At 29.9% G+C, this 23,618-nt stretch overlaps 2 protein-coding genes and 1 long non-coding RNA gene across 10 annotated transcripts in view; 1 reads left to right on the top strand and 2 right to left on the bottom strand.

Annotated features, from left to right (window-relative positions):
• Positions 1-393: 393 nt before the first annotated feature.
• LOC130451082 (putative gustatory receptor 2a) lies at positions 394-2,383 on the bottom strand. Its single transcript, XM_056789879.1, has 3 exons — positions 1,544-2,383; positions 555-644; positions 394-471 (listed from the first exon to the last, which is right to left on the bottom strand). Exons 1-3 carry the CDS (start codon positions 2,381-2,383, stop codon positions 394-396), a joined length of 1,008 nt encoding a protein of 335 aa, XP_056645857.1.
• Positions 2,384-6,735: 4,352 nt separating this feature from the next.
• On the top strand, positions 6,736-9,850 carry LOC130451306 (uncharacterized). The gene is made up of 2 exons (XR_008910705.1): positions 6,736-8,298; positions 8,885-9,850. It is a non-coding gene; the product is annotated as an uncharacterized LOC130451306 (long non-coding RNA).
• A 2,850-nt stretch (positions 9,851-12,700) lies between these two features.
• LOC130451013 (uncharacterized) overlaps positions 12,701-23,618 on the bottom strand; it is a 41,653-nt gene continuing 30,735 nt past the window's right edge. For 3 of the 8 annotated variants that reach the window (XM_056789803.1, XM_056789801.1, XM_056789804.1), the window contains 2 exons: positions 17,256-17,490; positions 12,701-16,089 (listed from right to left, as the gene is read on the bottom strand). In XM_056789803.1, coding sequence (XP_056645781.1) covers positions 15,941-16,089; positions 17,256-17,490 — 384 coding nt within the window. In that variant the 3' untranslated portion in view covers positions 12,701-15,940. The remainder of the gene's footprint in view (positions 16,090-17,255; positions 17,491-23,618) is intronic. The other 5 variants (XM_056789806.1, XM_056789805.1, XM_056789802.1 and 2 more) reach the window with 2 other exon arrangements.

Consider the following 23,618-nt stretch of genomic DNA (forward strand, 5'->3'; position numbering starts at 1 on the left):
CCACAAAAAATTTCGTAAACTAGAACTTTCTTGTTAAAACTTTTTCTGGGAAGAAATTACTCCATATAATTATGAAAGAGCAATTTGGTGGAGCAATTGGTTGGATAGATCTATTAATTTCCACGGAGCTTTAAAATGTTAAACACCATATTTTGAGGGATTTTTTTAAATAAAATACAATCATTCATACAATTTATTAGATAATATCTCCAATATGATAGCAATATTAATATATAACTATGATAAAGTATAAAGGTATTTGATTAATATATTTTTCCACAAAACCGAATTACGCTTAGTTTTCTTGTCTATTGTTGAATAAATTATATGCAAGCTTATCACGAAATAACGAATACATGAAGTATGGCCTATATATGAAATGGACATTATCATTTACTGTCCCATTTGTTTCCTAGCTGCAAGGTCAAATTGGATAAACGTTACTAAGTACACAGTTACCGCGCCGACAATCTGTAACAAAAAAACGATGTACGATATGTTATCATTGGATTTAACTTAACATATTGCCATCTTATATAAGTCAAATTACTTACTGATAATAATAAGGAACAATTTATATCAAAGAATCCACAAGCAGTTATATCGAATTTCTTATGCAAAATATGCAAAGAGAAGAAATTGATCTAAAAAATAAATTATTATACGTAAAAGTAAGATAAAATTGAAATATATATATATATATATATATATATATATATATATATATATATATATTTCTAAATATTTTTGATTTTAGGTCTCTTCTGTTTCAAAATTAGTTTTTATTTAATATTTTTTTATCTATCTTTTAAAGAATAGATATAAAATATCGAGGTTGAAACGCTCCGTAATATTTTCTACTCTAGACCAAATTAATAAATGAACTGAAAGGGGGTATTAAACTTCGTTGGTGAAAACGTGCTTAGGAAGCGGTATTAGCAAAAATGACGACTAGTTGGGTCTAGATTGAGTAGCTGTAATATCCTTCAAGCGGAAATCTATAGAGAAGGCTGCCACTGTCCCTTTATTGTCTATGAAGGAACAATGGTGAATCAAGCAGAAATACAACAAAGTACACAGATAGCCAAGCAGCCTTAAAAACAATAGCATCAAAAACAACAAAATCAAAAATGGTGAGTCTCTGCTGGGCACCTGGACACTATGAATGCTAGGGAACTCTATAAAGGGGCTTGCAAAAAGTGTAACGAGGAGAGATGATGCCGAAAAGACAGTTGCAGTGCTACTACCGATGAAATTGTTAAAATATGTTATTGACAAAGGAATCAGGGTCAAGAATAGATGAACAAACAGAAGAGATTGCACGATATTCAGAAGAGAGTACAAAGAGATAATAAGATTCATGTAACCATTAGAGTGATCACAGAATATTGCACTATTGACACAAGTCTCCAAAAATGGAAACCAATTTAGGTCGTGGTAACCTATACCTAGTCTAATGACATCAGACCCAACATATGTCATATTTTTGATTTAATTTTTAATTCCTTTATATATTTTTAAGTAGTTGGAATGATGGTCTTACTCTTTTTATTAATGTCTTGTTAGTTCTGGTGACTGGTATTCTAAAGATGAGTTTTCCGGTCCGTTTACATTCTGATATTGTCAACTGACAAATGATTGTTGTAGCTAGCAGCTGGCCACCAGGATGTATCAATGATAACAGCGGAACTAGTAAATCTTGTATAGAATTTGGTTGTATGAATTCACCGTCGATATAATAACCGAAGAAACAGTTATACAATGAACTGAATATTGAAACAAATTGATTTGTGATAATAAGTAGTAGAGAAAATGAATAGATGCTGCTCAGTTCTTCACCGATATTGAGTATGTCCTCATATAATTCTTTCAGACTCTCTAATGTATTAATTTTTTGTATTTCTTTAAGTGAGCTAAGAGAATTTGGATATGTTATTCTTTCTTTGGATAATTGTGTTATGTTAATATTCACAACACAAAGCTTATGCCAAATTAGACTCATGTGAATTACAAATCTTATCAAATTCACATCAAATATCTTCGTAATACTAAATAGTAATACCCAAGAACCGAAACAAATAAACCATTTCTTGCTACAAATAAGCATATAACTAATTAGAAAGTAAATCCATGAATTAAATGTACAAATTATACAGGCATAAGCAAATCTTCGGATTAAATCATAATTAATCCATCTAGGGTGATTTCTAAGCCGACTATCAATATCATAAAGTTTTTTTATAACCATAGTTATACGATTTTCAAATAGTAATCCTGTTAAAATAGAGCCGACGGCAGCAATTATACTTGATATCCCATTCAATATATCTCCAGCCTGAATAACAACATTCTTTTTTGGATCAATTTCAGTAACAAAATTCATTGCAGATAAAGAGATTGTGATTATAATAGATATGCACCAATATAATAACCTAAAAAATATTCGTTTTTTTCCATAATTATTATTACTTAATTTTGAAGACGCTGAACTGAAACAGAGACCGAAAATTTGACCCAACACCCATACCGAATTTGTGCTGCTCACCACATTGTCATTTTCAGACATTTTTAATACGAAAACTAAGGTAATACTTCTAACAAACACTTATAGCGCAATATTTACATTATAATTGATGCATATAAAATTCAATAGGGTAGCTTCAAAACAAACAAACAGTTTGTCATGTGGTTAGTAATTTATCAGAAAGGTGACATGTGATTGAAAATACATCACCGCCCCCAAAACCACCAAATACAGGTCAGATTTTCATGTTTTATAACTTTTCATTCCATAAATAATTTTATTGTTTTCTATTTATTAAAATTAAATATGCTTGCTTGATTAGCTTCACTCAACAGCAGTTCCTAATTAAAAATCAAAATATTGACAGTACCTTATCGTATACTTTCTTCTTCAATATTCATAGCTCAGAGTTTCGGTGAAGGTTACTCTACTTGTATTACTAAGAAATATTGACCATCATCCTAAGTAATTTTTTCGTAAACCGTTAAATAATATTGCTATTTTTAGTAATATATCAAATAAAGAGCGATGGGTACCGGAAGTGCTTAAGGCTGATTCGTTACTTTCCCTTCTTCCAATAAATTATCATTATACTTACATCTAATTTGCCCAATTGTCATCATAAATGGTTCAAAACTCTTCCTTCTTTCAAGGTTTCTCGTCTTTGTTGGTTTCATTTTCAGTGTGCATTCAATGATATCATATGATTACTAAATGGAATTATGTGGGTGGGATAAATGTCAATATATTCAATTTCTAAGACTGCTTGAAACTTTCAGTACTTAATTTCATTTTTATCATTCTTTTCTCCAGTTTTTCAAAGTTTGGTACCTGAGTGTTACCTGAGTTTGTGTTTTCACTACCACTACATAACATTTTGAAATATTTTTTCTATGGCTATAACACAAAACTGCTGTATCTTAGCTGATCTTGATAGATCAATAAGGTCTTCAATTTAATTTCCTTACCTGACTAAACAATGACTTCATTGTGTTATAGTTGTAATTATACACAATAAATCAAATCTTGTTAATGTTAAATTTCATGTAATGAAAGCTCTATTTACTTTAATTGTATAGTTTTGTTACAATGTAACCATCAATATTGTGAATAATTAAATATTTGTTTAAAAATTTCTAAAAAGAATGAAAACACCGTTTCCTTGTTATTCAATGTGTAATTACTATTTTTATTGTACCTAATTGGAAAATATGAATCACATTATATTGAAAGTTCATTTTATTTGTTACATATAATTTCGCTATTATCTATTAAAGTCGTCGGAAAAAGTATATTGTATAGCTCGCGTGGAATGCTAAGCCTACGGCTCATGCTGTACACTTCACACTATCACTACTTGCTTCTTAAAAAATATCCTATTGATTGTCTCTTGTCACGATTGTCACACAACTTAATAATTGAATTTGAAATGAGCCCCTATGGCCTTGATGTTACTTTGATTTTTTGATTTGTTATAATTTACGGATTATCTATATTATCATCAATGTGATGTTTCCACACAATCTTCTAGTGCCACAATTTATATTGTTTACGTGAAAAAAAAATTGAAGTAACCGAGGAAAAGTTACTTAAATATTATGCTAAAAGTGCTCCCTCCCATGGAATAATTTTTAAGTGATTCTCTACTTTTAAATGTGTCTATATGACCACGGATGATGATGTAGATTCGGGACCGTCATTTATTGCAACTACTCCAGAAATGCTTAATAAAATACATCCACCTGTACTAATCAATTGTCAAATGAAAGTAGAGTAGATATTTAATGATGTAAATATTCGAACTTAACGTGCATGCAATACCTCTCATGAAAAATGAAATATGACAAAAGTATCTATATAAGTGCCGAAATTGCTCAATACTCAACAGATGGCTCGCATCAAAAATATAATAAAAAAACGAATATTTTTATATCTTAAAACATAATCTAAGTGACTTTTCTTATCGACGTATATAGTCTAAAGGAAATTAAGCTGAAAAATAAAAAACTACAGTAAAGTAAATTTTTCATTGCATAGTCCATCTTTCGCGAAACCACCCTCGCACGTATTTGTCCGTACACCTATATATTTACTTATTGATAGCTGTGGTTATTTATTTGATTGTGATTTTTAAAATAATGCCATAGAGATTTAAATGTATTCATATATTCGTATGTTGAATTATTTTATGAAACAAAAATATAATTTTCAAAAATAAGCGTTCCAATCAATATAAATAAAAGATAATATATTATTCACATATTCATGTAAACTAGAACACTGAATCCTATGATAATTTCTGCAGTACAAATTATTGAAATGGCTAAACGTTCCTATTAATTGCATATTTAACATGTTTTTAAAATTTAGTAAGCATCATGTACGAATTATTTTAAATTTATAGCAATATGTACAGTTTCATCCTATATATTTTTTGATATTCCTAAAAATGTACCATCATCCAATATATTTAATATCAATGTTGATTTTTAAAGTAAATATTTCTTTTTCAGTTCTAACATCTATTTATACAGCGTCGATATTCACAGATGGAACAATTATAGAGATAGGATCCAATGAGCCAGAAAAAGCGGACCGAATCAATGTAAATCAAAGATTAAATCCTTTTATTGGTAGTAGAGTACAAGATGGAAGAAAACAATATCAAACAGTAGTGAATGGAAATCCCGTCACTATCGAAGTTATAAGAGAAGATCAGTTAAATATACCTGGGCAAATTGAACAAAATCCAAATTATTGGCAGCAAATGCAAAAACGTTTTCCGATCCAAACCAATCAACGCAGTGTTATTATAACAAAAGAAAATTCACCTTATCCAAACATAGAAATTTATGATGTTTATACCAACCCCGGTACCAACAGTAACCCTTATCCCATGGTTCCCAATCAAAATATTAATAAACTTCCAAATAATATGCCCTATCCTTATCCCTATAATAACTTATATTCTACAAGGCCACATATAAATTTTAATAGAAATTGGGTTCCACCTTATAACTCTAACCAATATCCAAATGGCAATTATTATCCTAATCAAAACCAAAATGAACACAATATTAACAATCATAAAATTGATGGATTTTATAATGACATAAAAGAAGGAGGTGAAGAAAATATCAATTTAAGCAAAGTTAACAAAAATCCATATAATCAGAATGAACAAAACCATAATTCAACAAATAGAGATGATACCAATACAAAAGAACCCGCCGAAGATAATAAAAATAACGTTGCAGGATACATTGACCAATTTCCCATAATTTTATTGAATAAAAATGAAATAAGACGATAATATTGATACAACCGCGAAAATTTTAATTGTCTATTACTTGGATATGATGAAAAATATTCCATAATCTCATCTTTTTTTGTTTTTTTTATTAATAATATGAATAAAATATTTTTTAACAGTTGTTTTAGAATATCACCAAAAGATGGAAACCGTATATGTAAGAAAAAAGGTCTTCGTTGAATATTCAACTTTTATCTATGGAATTACTCAAATGTTTTGAAACTTCTCATACCTAAATGTTTCTCAGTTGTTTAACGTTTCGTTCTCATTTAGTTTAACTTTCTAAAATATTGTCTTATGAATTGAGATATTTCAATATACAGCTTTAGTGTAACGTAAAAGATGTGTATTGAGATTATTATTTTGCTTACTTGAGAGATTATTCTATATAAACTGTTAATAAGCTGAAAATATCCAACATTAACTCTATTATAATTTGATTCACATTTATAACTATAAGCCTTCAAGAGGATCTAATTGGAAATATTATCTAAAGGATATCAGTATTTTCAAATAAAATATATGTCTTTTAATTATTGTAACTCTCTAATTTCTTAGGTTCGTCGGTTGTTTGGATAAAATAATAAAACTTCGATGAAATATCACATTTATATGTATAACTTAACGTTTCGCTCCTTCCTTGGAAGACGATGAATACATAAGTATTCGAAAGCTTGGAAAATATATTAAAGTTAGTCCACTTTGGTGTTTCCTTGCCACGTTCCCAATAAAAAACCGCTCATAATCTAGTTGGCAAAGTCTTCGTTATAATTAATTATTATAATTAATATATATATATATATATATATATATATATATATATATATATATATATATATATATATATATATATATATATATATAATATATATGAATAGGTCGTAAATAGATCTTCATATTCTGGGCTCGATTAAATATAAATTACCTTAATGCAAATGTTTATACTAAAGAAAATTACATTCCTTACTTACCAGGAATTAAATGCATATCTGCCATTCCTGCAAATGTGAAACATTTAAACCAGCGTACAGAAAGTATTTTTCTTAAGACTTTTGACATGCACAATAAGCGAAAGTACCTATTGACAATATGTAATTGCTAAAGAAATTATTTGTTATTTATACATCAAGTTCAATAACGTAATTATGTAATGTTTTTCAGTATCTAACTAATCATGAATTATTCACCTGCATTCACACTTCTTCAATAAGACAATATTGAGAACAATATGTATAATAAAATGGAAAAATAATATGCGACTCGGATCCACACTCATGTTTCGCGATTTGCATGCGATACGCGCGCGAATGCAAAAACGGCTTGAAAATAATACTAATCTATTGAGTAATTTAGTGGATTCAAACTGTAGCAGGGATATTTTGGTAGGGTTACTTTTAAAAATAAACTGAAATTCCACGGCATTAATTCTAAGTAACTATATGTAATTGGTCCAAATTTTTGATAATGATAATCTGCTGAATATTTTGGCGATTTATAGATATCAAATACATGCTTCAATGCATTAATTCAACAATATATCATGAACAAGTTCGAATACGATATAATTGCATGGGATTCACCGTTAAAACTTGTTTTGAAAAAGCATCAAAGTATTTGAAATAGCCAAACATATTCACATTATTCATACATATTATTCTATACACAAAAAAGTACTAACTATCCTCACTATATTTTGAAAGTACCTATATCAGAAAATAAACACATAGCATGTAATATCATAAGATCCACTAAAGAATCATTCATCCTGGCAACATTGATCTACAGATGTTATAAATGTCTAAACAGTATGCGCGCCAAGTGGAAACTACGTTCGAGCTATGTATATAGCCGTTAACATTGTATGTATTAATTTACGTCGTAAATGTACAATAGTTGTCAAATAAGACTCCAATTCAATAATATTTCTGTCTACTTAATACTAGTATTAAAGCTTTTAGTATCAACAGCTACAAATTGATTATCTAATTAATCCATTTTTCTCAATTCTAAAATAGATAGTATATTTATCTACCCTTTGACATTTTAAGATCTTGGTAAGTATAATGTACACTTTTTAACGAATACAAAAAAATTATATAGATACATTTGAACGGGATGCAATTGAATTTACCTGTTCAATAAAACTTGATTTCATAGCTGTATTATAATTGATATCCAAAGAGTAGTTACCAAAAAAATAAATTTAGAGAAGAAAAAATACACAAAAATTCCAATCGTTGAAAGAAGAAGAGGAACACAAAAATTTTTCTAATACTTATTACAATACTGAATTGAATACTAAGTATTAAAAGAATAAGCAACAATTCAAATTTAAATCTAAACTGATTATAATGCAAACTGAATTTTTCACCTGCAAATATTGTGAATGTGACTTAACTTCTAAAGAATATTTGGAGTACCATGAAAGATACTGTAAGTTGAGAATGGAACGAAAACAGAAGTAAGTGAATTAATTAACCTCTTACATACTTGTTAAAACAAAATACCATGTCCTGCAGGAATGTTTGAGTAGGGTCAAACTTCATTTTTCTCTCAGTATCTTGCAATCTTTACTTTTTCTCCACAGATTCATTTGCTATTCTAGTTTATTTGAAAATTTTTCTAAAAATTTCATTTTCATTGCATCTATAGGAATTAATTGTGTTATGTTTAATATACATGTCTCATAACTGTAAAGTCTCATTAATTTTGCACACTTTCAGTTCTTCTGTATTTAGTGTGATCCATTGTATTGAATATTATTTTACTTAGACCAATTTTCCATCTTCACATCAATTTTTTGATTTAGCAATGCAATTAAGTACTCTTTTTATTTCGAATATGTTATAAATTCTTCCCTTCTCAATTTTTCTTTGTGTTTAAGTACTGTGTACTTTATATTCATTTATTGTTACTATACTGACAATTTTAATATTTCATTTCTATATTCATTATTTGCAAATAATATTGAAAATATTGTTATAATTTTGCTTCTCATTCCATATTCATGCTATGTTTATGTATTATGAATAAAGGATTTTTTGTAGGTCAGATGAGGATGTTAAAGTTGAAAAAGTATACAAATGTACATATTGTGAATATTCAAGTAAATTTTCAGGTAATTTAAAGAAGCATATTAGTGGTAAACATGAGAAACAGAACAAAGAAATGTTTAATTGTAAAATATGTGGTTATAAAAGTTACTGGAAATCAAGTCTTCAACAGCATTTTAAAATTCATGAAGAAAGTAAATTTGGATGTGTGAAATGTAATATTATGTATAGTCAGAAACAAAATCTTTATGAACATTATATACAAAAACATCCTGAAAAATATGTTAAGGTAACATCTAGAATACATCAATGCTACTATTGTACTTTTAGAACTGTTTGTAAAAGTAAGTTACATCAACACAAATGTCTCAACATATTTGAAAAACAAAAACAGAATAACAAAAAAGTTTCATGTACTCAAAACAATTATTCTACTAATAAGGAATAATATTTTACTGTATACATACAAATTCTTGATGACAGAAAGATTCCTCTAAAGAACATTATAAATGTTTTCAATTATGTTGAATATAACTGCTACATTTGTTTTAAACAAACCATATTAAATAAATATCTCAATTTGTCAGTTATAAAATACCAATACTGATAATGCCCTTGTACCACAAAACCAACACCAATTCTCGTTTTTTCTTGTAGTTCATTTTTCTGAAAATTTGTTGTCAAAAACCATAAATGAAAATTTACTACATTGTTTTCAGTAGAATTTTTATTTGTTTCTGTTGAGAATTATATTTTAAGTTGTAGAAGTTGGAATACCTATTTTTCAATCAAGTTTTTTTAGTTCCTATTAAGAATACATTATAAATTATAAAAATGTAATTATGAATACATCTTTTTAGTTTATCTGTTCCTAGTCATTTTAAGTTATTATAATATTTAATTAGTTCATATATTTCCATTAGATGTTAAAATATGGCTAAATAAATTGTTAAATAAGAACCATTAGAATTATATTTTCAAAACCTAATGTTGTGTAAATAAATAAACGAAGATCTTATTTCCAAGAGACCACAGCAAAATAAGAAAATATACTCACTCAAAAGATTATTCTATATACTTATAAGCTGAAAATATCCAAGAAAAAATAATTGACCGCAAAATATTCGGTTTACATTTATAATTATGACACCAGTATTTTCAACTATGCCTTTAAAATAATGTAACAGTAAGATATCCATTGCTGTGTTTGGAATCCCGGCATTCTAAAATGGCTATATGATATCACCGATAATACGGCGTATTCGTATAACATTTTAAAGATTCTCGAATCCTGCGTCAGATAGATCGCGTTCGTTTAACCCAGAATTAGATGTTTATATACACAATAATTATTAATGAGCAATTGATAGCGATTTACTCACTTACTTGTTTTTTCTTGTAGCTGGTATATTTTTCTGAAAATTTGGTTTTCACAAACCATAATTGTTCTCAGTTGTATTTTTATTTAATTCTGTTAAGAACTTTATTTTAAGTTTTTATCTGTTTCCAGTCATTTCAAGTTAATATTATAATAATATTTAATCAATTCATATGTTTCTATTAGATGTTAAATAATGGGTAAATAAATTGTTTGGAAGAACCATTAGATTTATATCTTCAAATCCAATATGCAAATAAATGCACGTAAATTTCATTTCCAAGAGACCACATGAAAATAAGATAACTTTGAAATAGGCATATTTTTTGAAAACATTCTATAAGGCACTCACTATAAAACTTTGTTTTTTTTGATGTCCCATCTATTTATCCAAAGTGTTTGTTGATCCCTTTTTGATTCTTCCATTGCCTTCGACATAATTACCATCATATTTTTAAGATGTGAACGGATTTATGTAAATGTTCGAAGTTCATTTTTATTTTTAATTTATTAACTTATATCTGTCTAGAAATCTTTTGCTGTAAATATTTTCTATAATTGGTAGGATATACTTCTGAGTAATTTATATACTTTCCTGATTGATAATTTTCATGAATTTGAAGTACATTGGATTTCTGTTATTGGACTTATGGAACACAACAAAAAAAAACTAAATAGACTGCAACTAACGAATCCTTCTGTCTGCACTACTTAAACGGGTAAAAAGAAGCCAATGTATTTACCACACACTTAAAACAAGTCTTCAAGCCGAAACCCTTAGAGAACAACTAGAACATTGAAGCCTAAATGAAAGATTTTCAGGAATCTCTATATTAACTAGAACTCAATAAAGCGTGTGTACCCCAAAACAATCTCCCGGCTGATATGACCTAATTAGTGCCAAAATTCTGGAAGAACTATCAACAAATATGTTGATATTTCTAACACAATTTCACAATGCAGTATTGGGAAGTTATTTCTCAATTTTGTGGATGGTAGCCGGTACAGGTCATTTAGAGTATTACCCGTTATGTCAAAACTTCTAAAAAAAATTACTGATTGAGAAAATAGAACCAATTCTAAAAGCCAGCACACTAATACCTAACCACCAATAAACAACATTCCCTCATAGAACAAGTTCATCGAGTCGCAAAAAAAAGTGTTCGAATGTTTTGAAGAATGATACAAAATTAGAAGATACCTCCCGCACAACCTTTTCCAAATCCTAACTCCTACCTGCAAGACAGATACTTTTAATTCAAAATCCAAGACTACATGACTACTTTACATCCAATTATGTGGGTCGTTTCACCGAGAAGTGCACTTGGCCTGATTCTCTATCTTACGTACACATACAACAACGTAACTATCGCCACATATGCAGATGAGCCTGCTGCGCTAGCATCTCATCAGGACTCAGCTATTGCCTCTCATATATTGCAGAAAAACTTGGACGCTATTTCTTTGTGGTTAAAAACGTGCGAGAATAAAATTAAATGAAAATAAATCTGTTCATGTTACCTACACACAACTGAGAGCTCCCTGTCCAACTGTAATATTAAACGGGCATCTTCTGTCGCAAAAAAGAGTTTAAATTACCTTAGAATTCATCTCGATCGACGAGTAAGCTGGAGCATACACATATTAACCAAGAGAAAGCATACTGTACTGGTTAATAGGTCAAAGACCCCAACTAACAATCAACAGCAAGCTTTTCATACAAAGTCACACTAAAACCCATCTGGGATAATGATATTCAACTATGAAGCACTGCATATAGCAATTCTAGACAGATTTCAGTCAAAAGTGCTTTTGTTGTTAAAAAAAAATTTTTCTGCATTACTGCTATTCTCACTTTCACTTGCTTCATTATATCTCATTCGTACATTTATGCCACGTACATTATAATATAAGACATACATGATTAATGCTGTTGATACATTTTTCTGTGTCGTCTCCCTCACTATTTATTTTTTAAGTTATTCCATTCCTAAATCTATTATCATTAAAATTTTATTATGTTACATTACAGTCTTTCGTGAGCACTATTTTTTTTACTTGAAACGTTAATTTCTGGTTATTTGACACTTTCCATCCTTATCAAGAGGAAAAGGAACCAATATTTTGGGTTTCGAATAATAAAAGCGAAGGGTAAGTTTCTTAAAAGAGGTTTAGTTCAACTGATAGTCATATATTGAGATACGATTTAATGATGGTCCACTTTTAAACTCAATCCAAATTATTCCGTAAGTTTTCTTCGATATTACAACACAACAAATTTCCTTTTTATTGGTATAATATGAATTGAATGCGAAATAATGCTCTGTTATTTCATAATAGATCGTAGAAAAAAATTTCTTTCATTATTTTTTTTAACATTTATCCCATTTATATTGCAATCAGTTAATGCAAGGTAAAATTTGGAAATAAAATAATTTGTAAAAAAAATTTATTGTATAAAATAATCAAAACCACTATAAAGATATTTGAATATGGAGTAAATATACACATTATCACATATTTAAAGCCAAACAACAAGAGTAATTATAAACAAATATAATTAATAAAGTGATGTTAGATTTGGGTGAATTATTGAATAATACATAACTATATAATCGATAAAAAATGTGAATATAACAGAAAATAACGTAAAATACATAAGCACAATAGCTGATAACGTATCTTTGGTTCTTATTTACGGTTTAACAAATTCTGTTGGGTAAGTTTGCAGTATTGAGACATTCACGCCTGTTATAATCAATAGTAAAAGTACCAATACCCATACCATCGATGGCAGAGTTGAGTTGTATCCTGCGAATGTACCTACCAAACTACGTTAATATACCGCAAACCCCTAAATCCAGTAGGTGCTTACAGTATATGCCACAATAATTTTTTTCCTGTAACTGTTGAAACAAACAATGAAATCACAATCCTCAAATTACTATTAACCTAGTCAGAGGTCCAAGAAAGTTATAAGGAAATGTTCTTCTAACATTGTACGCCACTTTTATGTCCAATTATCATCAATTAAATGCAAGTTCAAAGAATTCAAGTGTTAGGTTTGAATCTGCTGAATTTAACAAGAGCCAATAAATTTAGTTTTTTCACTATTAAATTGGGAATTAATATACAAATATGTATTGGACAATGAGAAATTAAAGAAATATATATAATACCCTGCACGATAGCATCGCCAAACTAGGATTACCAAAAAACATCTTTGCTGACATCCAGAAGGCTGTGACATTAGATACTTCCACACAGTGCGCAAGTTTATTATTTGAACCGAGTCTAATCCTTTTGATACTTTGTACCGGATAGGTAATGATACCGGCTCTAAGATGAGTAGTGCATAAGTACATAATAATAGGCAATAATAAAGCAAAGCAAGTAACTACATTTAAACCATTCAATACCTAGACAACATGAAAGGACCTAGTACTACTAATTTAAGTTGAATGCAAAGTTCGCAAATGAAACGATTACAATCCCATTATATCTCGCATATTTTACTGAAAATATTTATTTTTGAATCTAATATATCAATACTGCACAATTACTACATCAAAAATTCCATCAACTTGTGTCATTTAAAACTAGAATGCTTCCATTTGATCATATCGAAAGATGCGAAAATGAGATTCTTTTTCACTGAAACAAACATTTTTTGCCTCATAGGTTTTAAAGATGAGAAAATATCTGTATGATAATAATAAATCAATCAAAATAATCCACAGTGAAAAAAAGAAAACTCATTATGGGCAACTTTCAGCTAGGCATTGAAGTATTTAATTTTTGGGATGTGATTGCTTATGTGAATAACAATGAATATTGTAAAAAAAAGGTTGTAGAAATTAGCTTAGAAGTAGAAAACGGAGTTTAAAATAATAAACTCATCACATTTGCTAAATAGTCTTACAGAGAGTAATGAAAATTGATAAAAAATGTGATTAAGAAACTTGAAATATTAGATATAGAGATGGCGAAACGGGTTGAACGATAAAACAAGGAGGAGAAACGAGATAAACTGGCTGAAATAAATAGAGAAAGACTTGTGAGGACAAATATTGCAATATTGAAATACAGGGTCATATAGAGAAAAAGTGAAACGAGGGTGAGTACTTTGTGCAACTGATTTCCTCTATTTTCAAAAACATCCAGTATCTTCACATAACTGAGGGCCACTTTACTTTGATGCTGATCATGTTCAATAAGATTATATGTAACAAATTTAATTCAATTCAGTGAAAATTAATTTCAAAGTTTCCTTTATGTACGTATTGAGTTAGTTCCATGAGTTCTTGGCCGCATATAGTAAATAAAATGCGTTTGCAATATTCTTTATGCACACGTCAGTAATAAGTCTCAACAAGCTTCACGTAAATTTTTAACTTGCTTCTTCAATCCATTTAATTATAGTAGAGCTGGAACGACCACTCAGTCAAGTTGTTTTGGAAAGTCTCAAATTGAGATTCGAGCTGTAATAAAGAAGGATTAAATCCAACACAAATTAAAAACACAATGTTTATGGTGACTAGTGTCCATCATTTTCAACAATGGAAGAAAATGAAAGTGACAGGCACCTAAAAGCAAAATAAATTGCAGTACAGACCGGTATTTCCAAAATAAGTGTTCTAAGGATCCTTCATGGGCTTTTAAATATGATAAAAATTAGTGCAAATTGGGTGCCTAGGATTCTCGGCGTAGCGTCGAGTAAAATGTGAGTTATTTTTAGAGCATTGCCACGAGGACCAAAAAAGTGTAATCCGATCAATTGTAACGGGTGATGAAACTATGATCCAAGATCTAAAAGAGATTCTATGGAGTGATATCGGAAAGGTAAGTCCATGCCAAAAAAACATAGGGCACGAAAAGAACCCAACAAGTGATGGCTAGAATATTTTGAGGTTGTGAGGGTATCCCTTTAATTGACTTTAAGGAATCCCCGTGAATGCGGCTTAGCTTATTAAGGCAGTTGCGTCAAAAAATTATTGAATAAAGGTGCAATAAAATCAGCCGGGGTGTGCCCTTGCTTCATGAAAGTAATTCAGTCGCTTTCTAAGGCTACTGTATACGAGCATACCTTCACAGAGATTGAACACCCACCATATTACTCTGATCGGGCCCCGTCCGACTATTTTTTGTTCGCAAAACTGAAGGCCTAGTTAAGGTGTAAAAGATTTAATAGCGACGATGAAATTGAAAGAGTGTACGAACATTTTGACTCTAAGATGCATCATATTTTTATAGTGACTTAAAAGCATTAGTTTTGCAAACTGTGTGGAAACAAAGCGAGAATATATTGAATAATAGTCAATGGTCGAATCTCCAATGGTAAGTATTTTCTTATTCTTCTTATGCAAAGGAAGACTACTATAGCTGGTTTACCATTGCTTTCCGACAGATGGCGCGTCTCATTTGTATTTTTCATTTATTAGCACCATTCTGCTCGACTTCGGCAGACATCCTTATGCGTTTGATTACAAAATGTTAATTGTGTGATTTATAAAAATTAAATTTAAAAGGACATTGTAAATGATAGTGACAAGTTCAGCCATCTACGAAATTATTAAACTCTTACCAGTTTTCTGCATATGAAGCACATTCAAGTTATTTTTATATAAATTATCCAAATGACACAAACTGATGCCCTATACTATAAAACAAAATTAATACGTTTTATCTCTATGTTTCTTGGTTAACCTTCGACCTATATGTAGGAGAACAGATCCTTGACGAATTTGTTTGAAAACATTGATTGCTTCTTTGTGAGAACATCCATGAAGAGGTTTGCTATTCACTGCAAGAATTTCATCACCTAAAAAGATAGATCAAAAAATTATTATAGTTATAACTTACCCTGCCCTAACTGCACAAACTACTAATTTAAAATATAAATTGAAAAGCAACTTTGAACACAGAAGTAACTTTATTATTATGTGTATAAAATAACATAACTTAAATGGTATATACTAATTTTAAGAAAATGTTTCGGTTTGTTTTTATTCATAAGTTTTTAAATAATTTTATTAAAAATACAAATATGCCTGAGCTAATATACCTGATATGAAATAAGTTGTAAGTTTTTATTGAAAATTCGACTTGCTTACAAACAAACAAATAAGTACCGGTAGCTTTTTATTACTTTTTAGAATATTTTTCATAGCGGTTATCATCGAGCGTTTGTATACTACTTATGGATTTCCCTCTTCTTTTTCATTCCGATGGAGCATCTTGAAACTTGTTTCAGCAGCTCTTGATTTCAGGAGCTGCTGAAATACTTTTTGTTTTAGGAACCACCTTACATCTTAATAAATCTTTTTCAAATACATCGACTTTCCTGTTTCCATTGCAGGATCTCGTTTACATAATTTCATAGTACTTTCGAAAATACTATACTTAATATTTATCAAATAATATGACATACTTAATGTTATTATTATACAACAATCAAAACAGGTTTTGTTGGAATAAAACCATCATCCAAAAGTTTGAAAGCAAATTGCTAAAGTAAAATCAAAAGTTTGTGCTGTGAAAATTGACACACAAATTAAATTATATATTTTTAAAGAGTGGTTATACAAACAAAAAAGGAATGTTAAACCCACATTCATAGTTTTAATAAAGTTCATCATTTTAGCGAAACACCTGCCGAACATTAAAAAATTTGTGGAAAGTCTTAGAGAGCGACGCTTGGAAAGAATAAAGATAAGATGAGAAGGAGATTAAAATGATTGAAGAATAGGATTATTTTACTATGTGGTGGGGTGAATAGAATAAAAGTGTAGGCACTTTGATTTTAATTCATATCATGTAATGAATTGTTCTTTTGTTAGTAATTTTCATTTGATTTTACCGTTCTTATGGACAATAGTTTATATTTATTTATATAAACATTCAATTGAGACAATTTGTAAAACTCATATGCGCATCTAGTTACTAAGAAGCGTTAGCGCATCAGTTGTTTATAAAAAAAATACTCACCCTCTTTCAAAGTCCCACTGTCAGCTGCCTGGCCGTTAGGGAAAATTGTTTTCACATAAATGCCCATACTGCCCTTTGGGGAATCCCTCCCTCCAACAATACTAAATCCTAATGGTTTAAAGTCGGCACCTTTTTGGAAAATTACTTGTCGTATTGTGAAAGTGTTGCCACCTCGAGGTAAAGTACAAAATTTACTTTCCTCTTCTTCTACCTCTTCTGACTCTTCTATAGATTCCTAAAATATTCAATAATTCAAAATTATATTATAATAATTTACCTTTGCTTGGCCTGTTCAAACACTCTCACAATCTCACCTATAGATAGAAGTAACTGCTTAATCTTAAATTTCACAGATTTCTCAGACACAGATCTATAGTTATATGATTCATTATATGTACATAAAATAACTAACCAATGCAGACAATACAATCACTAGTTTATGGCGGGCAGTTATAATTTATAGACTTATCCGTCGAAATCACCGAAAATACCTGTTACTATTTAATGAATTGAACCTTTATAATACAAACAATTAATACGGAAAATTTTTAACAAAAAAGCCTAGAAAACTAGGGTCACAGCCTTTTCAGTCTCACAAACATCACAAAAATATATTAACATAATCAAGTGTATCTATAAACATTTACAAATGTGCGATAGACAAGACTTTTGAGGGTATCTATTATTGAAAATCAAATCAAATCTAACACTACTAAATTGGGAACAAATACTTCATGTAATTTAAACTATAACATTTTTATTATTTTATCTTCCTAGTGAAGTATTTAATACCTACCGGCATTACTTCCAAAGTAAACCAAGAAAACCGCAGGCTTGGATTATTTCAAATAGTGAAGAAATGTTTATGATAGTAGTTGAAATATATATGATTAGGATCAATAAAAATTTTATCCAATATTTCATGTAGTCCGGTACTGCTAACTATCATCGGAATTGTCAGACAGGTCCATGTCCTCTAAATTCAAGTAATATGTATATAATACGTAAATAATATCTCACATTAATGGTCGGTGGGTAGTAGAGATATGCCCATAACTCAACAAATTTTCATTATGCTTGTTAAATTTCATTTTATGTTTGTTTGATGCTAATGCAGAATTGATAAAAAAAATTAAATACTGTGTGGGACGGTAAGAAGAAAGCGGGGGTCGGTCCGTTTATGTAACCATTAACATAAGTTACTTTGCTTTGTTGGCACCAAATAACTACTTGGTTAAGCCTGTTCAAAGAGATAAAGATCAATAGGTATGTTGTTTACACAAACAACTATTTTATTGTGATACCTTTTGTTCTTAGGTCAGTCTTTAATTGTTATACAACTTCTTGGTAATATGACTGTAGAATACCGAAGGGCAAGTTGATTTGTACTAAAATATGTAATAAGGTTAAACAAAACAAAGCTTAACCTGATATTACACGTTGTGACTTTATATTATTAAAAAAACATTTTTATTAAAAAAGAAGAAACTTACCAAATGAAATTTTTCTTTCTTTTATTTACACGGGAAAATCTGTTTCGGTTAATTTTTGTTATATATGAGAGGATCTAATCTGAATAAATGTAATGAACACATTCTACCACTATTTAAATACTGTCAAATTAAACAGATAAAATTTAGAGCGAAGGATTAAGTAGAAACTATTTCAACAATATATTCCAAATGTGTAGTAGCTCGATTTTGTCAACATAAAAACAAACTGGACTTTTGTTTTATTTCTTTGAGGCATTGCAACAGCTAGAATTCCTAAAAGGAGGCCGAATAATAAACATTGTTTATCAGTGGTACATCGAAACACATCGAAAATAGTGATGTTGCATAATTGCGTACCAAAAACTAAATGTAAATCGTTAATCAAAGTGGATATAGATGATAGCATTTTGCGAAAAAGTAATAATAAATAATTACCTACACGGAGGAACCATATATTCATTTTTCTCATACAAAAAAACACAAAAAGATTGGTCTGATAACAATAATGAAGAGCTACGGGAATTAGTGTCAAAGGAGCCGCGGTTAGTCATATTCATGCTGAATGAGAAAATGTTTCGCTTAGTTTAAGTAAAAAATAAAGTCGGCTGATATCATGACAACATGAAGATTATCTTCTACAAAAAATGGTTTGATACCAAACTGATACCAAATTAAATACTGCGTAGTGTTCTCGTCTTTGAGAATGCATTGTACCACAATGTGTAACCTGAAAAATCTCCTACATTCGCATCTCCAAAAGATGAAATGAAACGATGTTTACGCTTCAAAAATATCTCAGTATCAGATGATATGCTAAAAGATTTATATAATATGAAGATGTTTAGCCGAGGCTTATAACATAAAGTAGTAAGGAAGAAGCGTCTGCTATCTCACATAATAAATAAAAGAAACAAGGTCGGCCATTTTGGATAATCATTTTATGACTCACTGTTTGCTTGGTCATTGTTGCAAAGTTAGTTTTTATGTTATATATGTCCAATTATTACTTACCTATCTGTTTTTAGTTTATAATAGTATTTTCTAAGATTAAATTGGTTTTTTAGTTACGTTATACATATCATCAGTGATATAAATTAGTTTTCAGGATAATGGTTGGTTGTAGTGTTTGTGGACGTTCAAAAACTGCAAAACCCCGTTTTGAAAATCACTTTTCGTCTAAGTACATATTATAACAATAACTATGATCTACAGATGTGGATATGTTGAAAATTTTTAAAAATACATCATAGTTTCACTCGATAATTGTATCATTTTTATTTTTTAGTTCAAACAAATATATCAAATTCAATTTTAACATATCATTATTATTTATAAAAAGCTTCTAGCTTTAATTTCATTTAATAATATACTTTTTACAATATTGTCTATTCTCTCAGTGCGGTCCTGCATCCAATGTGAGAAGTATACAGTTAAATTGTGGGAGTGACAAAATAAAATTGTGAATAAAGTAATAATCTATAATTATCAGAAAGTTCAGGAATATCTTGTGTAAGTGTAAGCTATCATATAATATTGGTGAGTAATTCCATAACATTAATATAAGGGAAAAACTAGATATAAAACAAATCAGAATTATTAATATCGATAATACAAATAGTGATAAATATCACTATTTTTTTGTATTTTTAGTTCAGTTCTAGCTACCATTCTGATGAAGCTGCATTTGATGAAACTGCTTCAGTAATTGTCCGACCTTCAGACTCTCAAAATTTGGTATTCTCTAAAGTTAGAAGATACTCCTTGTAGAAAAGAACTTCAAAAGCTCATGGAAATGCGAAATAAAATAAACACAATCCAATTACGGAAATTACTGGAAATTGTATGGAGACAACAAAGAGTCATCAAATCATTAAAAAATATAACAACAGAACTAAAGAAAAAAATTTGATTGTCGATGAAGATGAAAACATTTTCTGGAGAATTTTGGAAATAAAACAAATTGTTCAGAGGCTACACAGGAAAACTGTAGGTAACGCCATGTCAAAAACTTATTGACTACAGTTGAAATGTTTGCAATCATTTAGCTTAGCACTTTTTTTCTCCCCGCGCATATGATTATCAGAAATAAATTTGAAAATTGTTTACCTCGCCCTAAATGAAACGTACTGTTTAGTTAAAGCATATATCTAGGATTCGCTTCAGAAATTTTATATTTTCGTAAAATTAAAGTTCAAGATTCTTCTAAGCCTGTTATTTGTAGTTTAGTTATGGACGAGATGGCAATTAGACAGTACCTTGAATACGATGGCTCAAAATATGATGGATATGTGAATTATGGAAACAATTTAGATAGGGACTAATTGAAATTGCTAAACAAGTATTAGTACTTTTGTTAGTATCAGTAAACGAAACTTGGAAATTACGAATAGAATATTTTTTCATTAGTAGTATTACTAGTGAAAAAGACAAAAATCTCTTAAAACAGTGCCTAACACTCTTAAATAATATAGGAGTTTTTTATTACAAAATTTGCATCAACCATATACTGGTTATTAGTGATTCACTTTTTATAACAGTAAGTTGAATATTGCTACTTTATTTATAGATTTACAGTTTATGATCAAAATCTGTCTGAGGTGATATGTGTGGTTAATAATATTGTATTTAGGTCCCAAATTTTTAGATATTGTTCTGAGTGGTAGATTTTATGATGATCTTTCTGCGTTGAAAGATGGACACTGCGATTATGTGTTTTATAGTCAATTTGCAATTGCAGTTGTCACATTTAGGTTCAGGTTTTGCATCGAATAATAGCTGTGGGTCAGTCACGTATGGCCTAGACCAAGACGCGTTAGAAAAGCTTAATCTCCATTTTTCGGTAGCAATGACCATGGTTTCACGGGGGCTTTCATTTCACGAAGCTTGTAAGTGGATGTTGACCATTTGTTCTCCCAAGGGATCCAAAAAAATGGACAGTTGCTGCTTAATTTTGATTGAATTTGAGGTTTGAATTTTTTGAAGAGTTTGGATCGAAGTAATGGAATACAAGTATGTGGTGATAAGGTGCGTCTGGCGATGCAGCTCGACATTGTGCATATAATTTAGAAGAGAAATTGGTTGGGGCTTTGAACATAACCTAACCTAACCGTACCATATTGAGATTTCGATGCATCTATGTAAATATGTATGAAGTTTTTGTATTCATCGAGAGTTACTAAAGTATCCTATGTTTAGCGTATGGTTGGTGTGGTGTTTGTCGAATGAGGTTAGCAGGGTATTGAATTTGATGATTTTTATTGTCCATGGTGGAGTCTGGAAATATTCGATAGGAAGGCATTCGGGGAGGAATAAATTTAATTCGCTTAGATAGGATCTAATTCTAGCATAGAAAGGTTTGATGGTTCTGGGTTCATGAGAAAAATATTTGAGAATTTCTTAGAAGCAATTTAGGAGGGTAGGATTGAAGGGATTGGATTTTACTTTTGCTGCATATGTAAGGCTCAAATATATTCTTGTGTTTGTCTTTCCACTGGTGTTGTTTTTAATGCACTTGTTGCCAAACGTAAGGCTGAATTAGGAGAGGAGTTGAATTTTTTTAGAAGTAATTTGTTAGCTGATGAATATAAAATTTACCAACAGTCTAGTTTTGATCGAATAATTGTTAGTAATTTCTGTCGATCTGCACACCATACTTTGTTCGTTCGCGTTTTCAATAAGTTCAGTCGTTTGTTGCAAGCTGGGAGAAGATTTCTAATATGATGATTCCAGCTCAATGTGTGGTTAAACAGTATACTAAGAAATTTTATTGGTGTTTTCGATTTTGTCTAACATTTGTAGTATGTTTAATTCGATAATAAAAAATGTACGACTGAAGATTAACCTTGAGTTATACCATTTTCAAAATATATTTTATCGGAGATGGTACCATTGGCTTTTACTTCGATTGTTCTTTTTCCTATGAAGTTTTGAATAAAAACCAGGTAATGTCCTTGTATATTAAATTCGTATAACTTTTTTATGATGTAGTTATGCCATGTGGAAAACTCGGTTAATGTCAAAGAAAATAGCTAAACAGCTGCTTTTTGGGGCAAATGCTTCACTGATATCACTTTCCAAGTCTATCAATTTGTCCAGGGCTGATCTATGTTGTATAAAACCGCTTTGTTTTAGTATAAGAAGGTTTCGTTTTTCTAAAGCCCAGAGCAACCTGTTGTTTATAATTTTTTCTATTAGTATGCACATAGAACATGTGGGGATTGGATTCAGGATTGGTTCTCATGTTTTGTGATTGTAGTATTGCAATTATTATGGATTCATGCCAATTTTCAGGAAATTTATACTGTAGCCATATTGTTGTGAATAACGATTTGATAGTGGTCACTATAGTCCAACCTGAACCAGGAAAGTGTCGGAATTTTAATTGGATTCACACATAATGAGGTCAATACATGAACCTTGGCCTGACTGTATGTTAAATCCAGTTGGTCTTCCATCATTTACGATAAATAGATTTGCGTTTTCAAATGTATCTCTTAATAAGAGAACTCTGTCGTTTATTGATGTGGATATCCACGTGATGTTATGGGCGTTGAAGCCACGGACTATTAACCTAGGTTGAGGAATTTGTTTAAATAATTCAATTAATACTCCATCATCTACTTGATAAGCTGTAAGAATATATGCATTGCAGATATTTACTTTTGGATTGGTGTGTAGTTCGATAGCTACGGCTTCCAGGTTTGTATGGATTGTGATTTTTTCAGCACGGAGATTTTTTCCCAAATATTGCTACTCCTCCGCTAGCTGTTTCAGTATCTATTCAGTTCTTGCAAAAGTTGTTTAATTGCATGAGCGGTTCGTTGTTATTCTATTTGAAATTGGTTTCTTGAAAACAAACAACTTCACACTT

Source organism: Diorhabda sublineata, chromosome X (assembly GCF_026230105.1).
Source record: "Diorhabda sublineata isolate icDioSubl1.1 chromosome X, icDioSubl1.1, whole genome shotgun sequence".
Lineage (NCBI taxonomy): Eukaryota > Metazoa > Arthropoda > Insecta > Coleoptera > Chrysomelidae > Diorhabda > Diorhabda sublineata.

Bases quoted from the DNA above. Each gene is read 5' to 3' on its own strand.
- LOC130451082 (XM_056789879.1), bottom strand. From the start codon at position 2,383: ATGAATTTTGTTACTGAAATTGATCCAAAAAAGAATGTTGTTATTCAG. The intron at 645-1,543 runs GTAAGACCATCA...TTTATTTTTTAG, and splicing joins ACAAGACATTAATAAAAAGA to ATCAATTTCTTCTCTTTGCA. The intron at 472-554 runs GTAAGTAATTTG...TTTTTGTTACAG, and splicing joins ATTGTTCCTTATTATTATCA to ATTGTCGGCGCGGTAACTGT.